This window comes from Myotis davidii, unplaced genomic scaffold (genome assembly GCF_000327345.1).
Source record: "Myotis davidii unplaced genomic scaffold, ASM32734v1 scaffold441, whole genome shotgun sequence".
NCBI lineage: Eukaryota > Metazoa > Chordata > Mammalia > Chiroptera > Vespertilionidae > Myotis > Myotis davidii.
In genome coordinates, this window is record NW_006291818.1 from 1,993,564 (window position 1) to 2,005,274 (window position 11,711).

An 11,711-nucleotide genomic window follows, 5' to 3' on the forward strand; every position below is an offset into this window, starting at 1 on the left:
TGTCCCTCCTCAAAATGGAAATCGATTTCCTAAATCAAAGTTTTGGACAAACTATTCAAAAAGCACAAATCTCAACCTAAGAAGCCTACATTCCAAGAAGAATTTCCATTATAGTAACAAGTCCACCACATTTTTTTCTGTATTTAAAGTAATAAATATCTCTAATAGATTTTTAATCCAAAAAAGAACTACTTGAGTTGAAAACAACACTGGGAGGCACATACAAAGAGGGAGGTCTATAATATCTTTTTGGAAATCCATGGAGCCAGGTTTTAGAACCCAGTTTTTCAGATTTTAGAAAAGAAATATAGAGTGCTATATATACCATATGTCACATATCACCCCAGCACCTGGTAACCATACAGTGACTAGGAAAATAGAGAATGTCAATGGCCTCCCTTCAGATAAGATCAGATTTTGCCATGAAAATAGTTTATGGTCAATTTAAAGGAAAAATTTTTATTCAAACCATTTTGGATTTCAAAATTGGAGATCAGGGATTGTGGCCCTTTGGCAGGTGGTCTTGACATATAATAAATAAAGTACGCTATCTCCTAGAACAAAAACAACTAGCTGGTGCTTAGATGAGAAATAGGTAGAATACTTAGTATCGTCTTGAAATGGGCCTAATTACTTGCCTACTTGGAGAGGCATAATCAACTCAGGCCAGCTATAAAGTTTCCCCTTTAACATTATCCCAAATTGGGACCAACACTGAAAAACATTTTCCAAAACCTTAACCTGTCAATGCCAAGCTGAGAGGCAAGGGGCTTCTGACAGGTGACAAAGTCACCTAGATATAGTAGGGCTTCCAAATGGCAAAAAAACTAAGAGGACCTTTTAACTCAGGAGAACTCAGAGATTTTCACCCATGGCCTATGATTGCCCATACAAACTCAGATTCTCTAAGTTGTGGACAAGTCATGCTTCTGCCATAAGTCAAAGTGAGCCTAGCATTTTTTCCTCTCTAGTGGCACAACAAACCTTTTCTTTATCCCCAACAACCTGAAAACAACAACATATGCCTTAAGGACTGAGAAGCTTGATGACTGTAATTCTCTCCTAGGAGGGATCCCTGTGGTGCCTCACCACTACTCAAGTCTTGCTGAGAACAGCAGCACATTTGCTCATTGATTAGAGTTGCACGATCATATTAAATTTAACTGTGTTCTCTACTAGTACATTAACCACCAATGAAGTCGTAGAATAGTAATCATGAGGTGATCCTGCTCATTTTAAAGCTTTGCAATGGCTCACCAGCAAAACAAAAATAAATAAGTAAACCAACAAATGTTGAGAAAGGTTGCCTCCAGGTCCGTAACGTAACTGGAATAATCTTTCAAATTCAAAGACTCTCTAGGCTCAAATGCAGGCACCTTTCTAACACCTAAAACAGACCTAACAAAATGACATTGTAGGCAACCTTTCTCAATTTTTAATAACCAAAAATATGGGAAAATATTGTAGTGTAGTTGTTTTTAAAAAGTAGTATTTTTCTGTCCTGCAACTTATCTCAAATTGTTTTATTTTGAAGGTTTCATCCTTGAGTCAATACCCAATGCAATAAAAATTAGTAACAATCCCTAGTCTGTTTTCATTTTTGTGTGATCTTTAAAAGTGATCTTTAAGTCCCCAATCAGCTTATCCTAGCTTGGATGACTCACCATGGTCTTTATGAAAGCATGTTTTAAACATGGAACAAACAAAAAACCAAAGTTCTCCCTAAAAAATATACATTTGCTTTTCAAGTCATGGGTATGTTAAGAAATTACAGATGGTCTACCTGTAATCGGAAAACAGAGGTTCAAATGACAGTGACATTACTAACAAATCTCTCCTTGTTTAGTTTACAAAGTAATAATTTCCTCCATACCAAAGCCATTTTTCTTCTAATGTAATGATCTCTTTCCATAAACTTCTATGGAAAGAAATGATCCAGAAATAAAGACATCTAAAGCATATACTTCAAAGCTGGGCTTCTCACTAAGGAAAAGATAGTATAGGTCTGCATCCCACTCTCTCTGGCCCTTAACACCAAAAATACAACTCAAAACAGGAGGAGGGCAATGCCACAGCTAAACATAATGCACCTTACTAGAACTTCCATTTTACTCAGTGATCAATTAAAATATATTTATATTACACCAAATATGTTTGTGCTAGAGAGTAGAGAGTAAAATGACATGAATTTTTAAGATTTCTTATGCTCACTTGCAAGGTATTGCTTCAGGGTACCAGGGGAGTTTATGTCCCTTCTCCTCTACCATTAAGAAAAAAGTGGAGAAGCTCTGCCCTAGAGACTAACACTTTCACCAATCTGTGTCTCCCAACTATTCTATCCTCTCAGGTCATTTTTATTTTATTTATTGAGACTACACCTTATTCCAGGAAGAATTCCAAGTAGCTGGGGAGAGAATATGGAGAAACACTACATCCAAGTGGCGCTGCCTAAGCAGTGAAGAGGGTTTTCAAAAGGTGTACACATTTCTATTCATTATTCTGCACTATACAATAGCTAGTCTACAAAAAAAAAAGTCTTAAGAAGAAATCAACTACAAAAATAAAAAGTAAGGTTCTAAGATACCTGATGACTTTTCAAAGCTACTCTTCTGCCTGACTTTTTAGACTTTTAACAATGTATATAACTTTATGCACTAAAAAGCAACTTGCGCCAGAACCGGTTTGGCTCAGTGGATAGAGCGTCGGCCAGTGGACTGAAGGGTCCCAGGTTCGATTCCGGTCAAGGGCATGTACCTGGGTTGCGGGCACATCCCCAGGGGGTGTGCAGGAGGCAGCTGATCGATGTTTCTCTCTCATCGATGTTTCTGACTCTCTATCTCTCTCCCTTCCTCTCTGTAAGAAATCAATAAAATATATTTTAAAAAATAAAAATAAAAAAATAAAAAGCAACTTGGACATGTTGCCCTAGTGGCAGCATTTCTCAAACCATCACCCCCACCTCTAACCAGGAAACATCTCATTTTATCCAACGTAATATGAGATAATGCCTGTAAATTGCTCAGCATAGTGCCTAGCATATAATAATAGTTCAATAAACACTGACTATAACACTGGTTATAATATTAATTATTAGCATTAATAATAATAATATTATCATTAGTATTACTTAAGAGGGTGCCACCCAGCTAGCAACTCACAAAGCAATGATTCCAATTCAGCTGTCTGTCTCCTAAACCCAATTCCTCCCAGTGCACTATACTGTCTCTTTTATGAAAAGTCACGAATTCAAGTGCTCTCTCACTGACAGACTCCAATTAGATTCCACTCCATTTCAATCAATACAGGTTGAAGAATTACAGAAATTCTCTCGTCACACACAATCCATTTATATACAAATCTATACTCAATATACAAATGCCATCAGAGACTCCATTCATCTATAAATAAAAGCCTAAGCAACCGTTACTGCAGAACAACCAGTCGCTATGATGCACACTGACCAGCAGGAGCAGACGCTCAATGCAGGAACTGCCCCCTGGTGGTCAGTGCGCTCCCACAGGGGGAGTGACTGCTCAGCCAGAAGCCGGGCTCACAGCTGGCAAGTGCAAAAGCAGTGGCGGGAGCCTCTCCCACCTCCGTGGCAGCACTAAGGAGCAGCGAGCCAAGCGGTAAGGAGCGAGCGGACAGGAGGTAAGGAGCAAGGGATCCCAGACTGTGAGAGGAATGTCTGCCTGCCAGCTTACGCCCAATCTGAGGGACGCCCCCACCCCTGTGCACAAATTTCATGCACCAGGCCTCTAGTCCTATATAATAAAAGCCTAATGTGCAAACTGTTCAACCTGGAGTTTGACCAGGAGTTGAACCGCTTGCTATGATGTGTGTTGACCACCAGGGAGCAGCGCAGAATATGTGGCGCAGGCAGCGGGCGGCAGTAGAGGCACTGCGGGCCCCAAAGGGTCCCAACGGTAGTGGGACCACGGTGGGGATGGTGGAGCAGGTGAGCAGGCGATGCCAGGCCAAGGCGGATGCAAGCAGTGGCCGGATTACCCTGCAGATCACCCCGCAGATGGCGACCAGCTGTGGCAGCAGGGGGTAGGGCCGCCACCCAGTTCCCAGACGCTGAGGGAGCCGAGCAGAGGGGCCCGGCCCCAATCAACGCCCCACAAGCAGGATGGTGGAGCAGGTGAGGGGGTGGCGCCAGGCCACGGCAGGGTGCCAGGCAGGGCTGCAGTGTTGTGAGGCTGGGGGTGCGAGCTGGGACTGCGAGTCTAGAGGTACAAACTGGGACCCAAACCCCACAGGGAATCCTGAGGGATCCCACCCGTGCACGAATTTGTGCACCAGGCCTCTAGTATTCTACTAAAAATTTGTGTTTTTACATTAAATTATCAACCAAAGTCACTGATTTTATATGTCTAATTCTACCATTAACATCAATTTTTGGCCTGATAATTTATCTCCCTTCCTATACTAATGCCTAGCTCATTCCTAGATTAGCACAATGGCTTCCTGAATAAATAAATGCTTTCCTTATTCTATTGTCTCACCACTAAAAATTCACTTCACCACAGCTCACTATTTGCCAGGCTCTGTTCTTGGAGCTTTATCTGTATTCACTCAATCAATATGCATAACAGCTCTATGATAGCTACTATTATTAAAGCTTACAGACTGAGAAACTGAAGCACAGAGTGGTGAAGTAATGTACCCACGATCACCCAGTTAGTAAGTGGCAATTACTGGATTTGAACCCATGCAGTCAGGCTCCAGATAGTAGTATATAAATATTAGCTCCTCCAGGAATGCAAGAACAGGGATCAATAAAAACCAGCTTCTCTTTCCATGAATGTTACAGTCCCTTGGAGTAAGCCAAATTCCCATTTTGGGATCTCTTTTCATGCTATTCCACATCTAGGAGGCCAGTTCTTCTCTTCCCTGATTCATTTTCCATATCTTCAAACGTCAACTCTAAATTCAACATCTATGAGTTTTCTTTAGACCAGTTCCCTGACTCCTCAACACATCCTTTTTCTTATGGACTACATTAATTTAAACTACATTAATGTGCAGTTTTTGACATTTTTTATGTTATAAAAGTTTATCTACCTCACAATTTTACATTTTCTCTCCCTATCTACATAATAAATGCCCCCACTTTTCTTTGGTCTATATCCTTCTCCATTTCCCACCTTCCCAAAAGCTACTAGAACAGCAGGCTACACAAAGTAGATACTAAATAAATATGCAATTAACTGATAAATCTGAGATAAACATGGCTCCACTATTTAACAAAGCAGAAAGTCATTAATTAGTCTTTTGAACTGACATATTTAAATATTTATTTTCTCATTTTATTCCCTAAATGCAAAAGCATTAGATTTATAATTTCAACATTCCCATCCCAAAAAGTGGAATCCAAAGCAGTCCTATAATGTTTTTTTTTTAAAGAATGTCTAATTATAAAGCATTAGATTTATAATCTCAACATTCCCATCCAAAAAAGTGGAATCCAAAGCAATCCTATTATGGTTTTTTTTAAAGAGTGTCCAGAAATGGTCTTTTTTTTTCTTCTTTTTTTTCAGAAGACACTTTCTAATACTGTTACTTTACTCTCTTAAGGCAAGAGTTATCCAAGTCTGACAACATTAAGAAGGCAGTGACATTCCAGGCATGATTACCAACTGTTCAAGAACAGAAAGACTAGCGGGCTTTAATAAGAGATTATTCTAAATAACCCCACTAAATCTAAAGTGTAAAAACAACTGTGTTTACATTTAAGGTTTAGTATCTTCACCTTTATCTTCCTGTTCCAAGAGAGTTACTTAAAAACTCAAAGAAAAGGATATACCAAAGGATAGTATCCTAAAAGAAAGTTAAACTTGTATTTAAATAATTAATTATAGGCATGCCACACTGTATATAATAAAGTCTCTAAAAATTGTGATCCAATCATATTATTTTTCAAATACATTATAAACCAATGACTACTGAAGGAATACTACAGGCACTACTCTGAAAAGCACACAATACTCTTGGTTGTAAACTTGTCTCTAATTTTTCTGTTTTCCAAATTTGTGTTTTCATAAAGTTTTTCTCTAAAGACTTTTTTGCTACTTAACTTCGACCTTAAATGAGCCACTTAATAGCAGAGATATTTATCCTAAAATACTGTATTTTCCCTCATGTGCCTGCTGACTCTGCAGTTATTTCATTCACACTACAACTTGAAGGAAACAAATGTTTAACATGGTTTTGTTACCCAAGTAAAAGCACTAAATTTGAACAAGTATATATTACGACACATTACAGTTACTATAAATTTCAACATTGTTAGGTACACAACATGAACCACACCATACTCATAACCTTAAAATATCTTACATATAAAGGCTAAACCTATTGTCTACTTGATTTAAAGTACCATTCCTATTTACATTATAGTTCAATTGCATTGGTAAATTTTGGTTTGCTTTTTTGATTTTTTAAAATATTTTCAGCCCTGACCGGTTTGGCTCAGTGGATAGAGCGTCGGCCTGCGGACTGAAGGGTCCCAGGTTCGATTCCAGTCAAGGGCATGTACCTTGGTTGCGGGCACAGCCCCAGTAGAGGATGTGCAGGAAGCAGCTGATCGATGTTTCTCTCTCATGGATGTTTCTAACTCTCGATCCCTCTCCCTTCCTCTCTGTAAAAAATTAATAAAATACATATTTTTTAAAAATATATATATTTTCAAATTATGGTAAAGGCAACTTGAAAAGCTTACTCCATGTTTAACACGGTGAGTAGGTATTTAATAATCTTACCATAGATTTTTTTAAAAATTACTTTACAATTAGATGCTGTTATAAAGGGAAACACCAGGAATCTTTGTGGTGATAGAAGTGTTCTTGTATCTTGACTATATCACTATCAATAACCTAATTGTAATATTGTACTAGTGTTGCAAATTCTTACCACTGCAGAAAATTTGCTAAGTGTACATGGGGTCTCTGTATTGTTCCTTACAACTGCATATGAAACTACAAAAAATTAATTCAATCAAAAAATTTGCTGAAGAGCAATTTAATGAGAATTTAGTTTTCTGGCACTACAGCAACATTCTCAAAAAAGCCTATTTGTACATATGAAAAATTTCTCCCTCCAGAAACTGATCAGTAACTGAGAATGAAAAACTATATACCTTTTAAAATTTAAGAGCTAGAAATAGTTTTTACAATTATTTCCAAAAATCTTGGGCAAGAACTATTATCAAAGTCGGATTTGAACAAGGAAAAGTAAAACTTTACTTGCTAGTTAAAACAACTTTCTAGATAGAAATTTCAGACAGAGAGAGTCAATATGGCTCACATACCAAATATATATCCCAAGCCTCGCAACATCTCTTATTACTTGGATTCAAAAACTAACAAAAGAAATTTTTCATATAGCACATAAACATTAAACTACTAAAAATTAAACCCAGGATCAGAACCTAGTTCCATACTCAAACCCTAAAGTTGAGGAAACAGTGGACTTAATAAACACCTTAGCTATTTCAATTTTATTAATTCCTTTCAACAAACTTTCCTTTTATACAGTGCCCTAACAGTGCCTCACCTTTAATGCCTATAGAAATGCCTCTCAAGGTCACTGTTGAGAGCGCCTCCCAGACTCTATCATACCATGCAGAAAAATTCAGTCTTATCAGGCAAAGAAAATTAACACCTTAATGAAAAAGTGGCATTTTAACAGACTTCTCAAAACAAATAATAGTACATAATATATTCATCTTTTCCATAGTGACTTTTGATGAAGTATCAGCTATCATTAGTTATTTGTTTTGCTTTGATTTAAAAATAACATTATGTACTCTAGCATGTATGTTTCAAAAAATTCCAAAGGTGTTATATATTATTTCTCAAGAAAATCCCATTGTGAAATTAAATCATCCTAAAAAAGGACAAATAATCAAGAAAGGAAATTATACTGCACAATTATAGTCTTCATGAGGCAAAAGGCTAGGGTTTTACAAATGACTCCAAAGACAAGAAAACTCTAATCTTTAAGTCAGCTCTTCAGAAGGAAAGTCAGATCTTTAGATCCTTATAAGCTGCAAACAAACAAGCATTAGGACATATTACATATCCTTTGATATCAAGACAGATAATTCAAATATCAGTAAAATATATAAATAAAATAATACTACTATACCAATTTCTTTTAGACACTGTCTTTAAGATAAGAAATGGCTACAGGAAAACCATATCTACCAGTAAACGTACTTTGATATAAAATAATCATATGGCATGTTCCCTTCCCCAAAACTAATTATTAAAGGTCACAGCTTTTAAAAATTCCTTTCCTGATTTAAAACCACACAGATAAAAATTACTATGTCCACTAAATACAAGTGCTTAAATTCAAACTTCCAATAGATAAATAACAAGTCTAACAGTTTTAAAACTAAAAAGTTCCTACTCCAAAAAATCAAATACTACAACCACTGCTATAATGTAAAAAGGAATTTTTTTTTCATATAATGCAAGCAAGGACCTACAACTTCTCCAACGCATATTTGTAATACACACCAAGTTCACCTACTTTTTAATTTCATAGACTATAAAAATCACACCTTCTTAATTTTATGAAGTAAAAAACTAATTGTCCTTATTCTAAAAACAGAAAATATTTCTAATAGCAAGTTTCTAAAGTCCATGTTATTGATATCAATGAGTGTCAGTTAAATATAATTTCCACAATTCAAGCTGGAACTACTAGCCTGAAACAGCAATATCACTATTCATTAATGAAATATACTAAGCATGTACTACATATTAGACAAAGTAAATTTGAAAGTTCTTGAGAATGATTAGTTGCAAAAATTGAGACATACTCAAAACAATAGGGAAGAAAGGAAATATAGCCTTCTTCTACATTAACTAATAATGTTCTCCCCTCTCCCCAAAAAGTGACAATATTCGAATGATTGCCAGTAAAAGGAAAGAGGTGGGAGAAGAGCTGAGGTTTGGCTGACATGTTATGGTACCCTTTTTATTAAGGATAGTATTAGCCTTAGGATATTTACAATCCAAAGTGCTTTTACTGTACTTAATTTAAAATATTAAACGACATATTATTTTCCTCATAAGCTGCGATTTCATCATTAAAAATGAATTTTAGTAAATTTAAGTTATTGCATGTCTTTTAAATAGAAATGTTTGTAAATGTAAAGTGTAATAAAGTAGTAAAATGATTACTAATTTAACCTTCCTTTCTAATGTTTTGCTCTCACAGTATCTTAAGAAATCGCCATCACTTTACCAGGAGAAATAAAAGTACCAGTCAAAGAGGAATTACTGAGTTTCAGGCCAGAGATTTGACAGCTGGTTTTTTTAAGGTGACACTGTCATGGCTTTAGTTTTTTTTTTGTTTTTTTTGTTCTTGTTTTCATCTATCTCTGAGCACTAATGAATAAATTTAAACAGAAAATTATAGCTTTTGTACACTAGAATGGGCCTTTAGAATGTCTTTTTTTTTTCACCATGAATTTTTAAAAGTTAGAAAAACAAAAATATGCATACTTAAGAAATATGGGATAAATGTTAATGGAGCAGAGCAGTTATAAATATACAGAAGACAAATTTAAAGAGGACAGCACTAGTGTAGGAACAGGACTAATTTAACTTACTCTAAACATTATCATCATGTAATCTGAATGTATGACAGAATTCAGTCACCTAATAGGTGTCATTTGAAAATAAATCTAACTCCTTTTCGTTTATTTGTAACTTTTATTCCATTAACATTTTAAATAACCATCCACAAAATTGTTAATTTGCTGCAGACTATTAAGGGAATGGCCATCTTTTAAAATAAGCATCTTACTAATTGTTGCTTGACTCAATTCTACTTTTCATGAGCATATATTAAATAATATTATTTTACCAATTCTTTAAACCCTGGGTTACATAATGCTAATGGACTAAAAATTTAGCAAAATTTAAAAACACATATTTAAATAAACATTTTTAAAAAGATCACATATGGCCATAGTGCATTTTCTTCTGGTACTTTTCTAAATATATAGGCATGATCTAATCCCTTATACTCAAATACGACAATTTTCAATTTAAAAATTCATTGAAAAAGAGAATTCTTAATCCATATAGAAATTCTTAGTGAAATGTCAATAGATCCTTACAGCAACAGCCCACATCTTGGGTTTGGTTGTTTTTAATTTATAATTTTATTTTTTTTCCTGTTTTTATTTCTAATTTTAACAAGACACTAAAGAATACCATGAAGAAAGATATTAAAACACTTTATATATTTTTCTACTAAACTGTATCACAACATCAAAACATGAGGTTCTGATTTTAGACATCATCTTACCTGATCCACTGAACTGACTGCTTCCCAGTGTTGTTGGTCTGGTTTTCCCACTATTAACAGGTGGGGAAAACATCTGCAAAATAACCCAAAAGTATCTATTAGTCCTGAAATTCTTCTAGACTTTGCAAACCAAGAGTCATCAGTTAATTACTATATTTCAGAAGGACGTTAAAATAAAATTTGAAACGTACATTCAGACCCAGAAAGGCAAATATACTGTGATACTATTTGCTAACACTACTTGGATATATTCTGTACTGCAAAATCAGTCACTTAAATGAGACATTCTAAGATTATGGAGTTTTAATAGTGAACTTTTGTCCATGATTGCAATTAATTAAATCTCACTACATTTACATTACATGCAGTCAGAATCACATCAAATGAAACTACCACAATACACTAAGGATCCACTCTAAGTTTTATTAAGTAGGGATTGGTCCTGACTCCTAACAGAAAGCAGTTAAAAAAGGAATTCAACCATTAAAAGTAAGGGCAGTGGGCCCTTTGGTTTCAACAGATACTTTTGAGTCACTCAATTATTACCCACCTAAAAAACTGTAAATATATACACATACGCACACATATGTGCATTACAAAGATACTCAGCTCCAAAGGCTGGCTCTCTGGTAAATGACATCTCTCCTGTACCACAGCTTGGGGAGAGAAATGGTGAGGAGCGTCGAAGAAAAAAAAATAATAATTTTCTTCTCTCCTATGAAGTGCAAAATCCCTAATCAGCATCAGGGTCAGAGGGTGACTCAACCAAAGCTCATGATTACATTGTTTTCCTTTCAACTGGTTAAAACAAATGACCCCTTTGGCAATAAAGTTTTCAATCTGCAAGTCTAGACATTACATCAAAGTTCAGGTGTCCAACTTGGGGGAGCTGGACTCCAGCCCTGAGAACTCTCTGCTCAAAGCAGAGGGAGTTCGCGCTGCCTCGTCTCCACGTCGCTTCCCCCCACCTCCTTCCTTTCTCTCTCTCTCTTTTTGTCACGAAGCCTCCGCAGAACCCCGCGAGGCCGCGGGAAGCTCTCCTACCGCGCTGAAGTCCAGCAGGTCGCTCAGCTCCTTGTCGGTCCCTATCGCGGCCATGCGCTGCTGCTGAGGATTCATCTTGGGCCACTTCTAGCGGGTCCTGAGGCAGAGGAAGAACCGGGCTCAGCCAGCGACCGCCGAGGGGATGGAGCGGGGCTCGGGGCCAGAGCCGCGCGCGGGGCGGGCTCCCCACACCCCCGCGAGGGCGGGAAGCTCTCCTACCGCGCTGAAGTCCAGCAGGTCGCTCAGCTCCTTGTCGGTCCCTATCGCGGCCATGCGCTGCTGCTGAGGATTCATCTTGGGCCACTTCTAGCGGGTCCTGAGGCAGAGGAAGAGAA

At 36.9% G+C, this 11,711-nt stretch overlaps 1 protein-coding gene across 4 annotated transcripts in view; it reads right to left on the reverse strand.

The window, feature by feature from the left end:
• TCF12 (transcription factor 12) overlaps positions 1-11,692 on the reverse strand; it is a 357,822-nt gene extending 346,130 nt beyond the window's left edge. For 2 of the 4 annotated variants that reach the window (XM_006765238.2, XM_006765233.2), the window contains exons 1-2: positions 11,596-11,692; positions 10,333-10,405 (exon numbers count right to left, since the gene is read on the reverse strand). In XM_006765238.2, coding sequence (XP_006765301.1) covers positions 10,333-10,405; positions 11,596-11,670 — 148 coding nt within the window. In that variant the 5' untranslated portion in view covers positions 11,671-11,692. Of the gene's footprint in view, positions 1-10,332; positions 10,406-11,376; positions 11,502-11,595 lie in introns of those variants that run through there. The other 2 variants (XM_006765234.2, XM_006765232.2) reach the window with 1 other exon arrangement.
• Between the last annotated feature and the right edge of the window lie 19 nt (positions 11,693-11,711).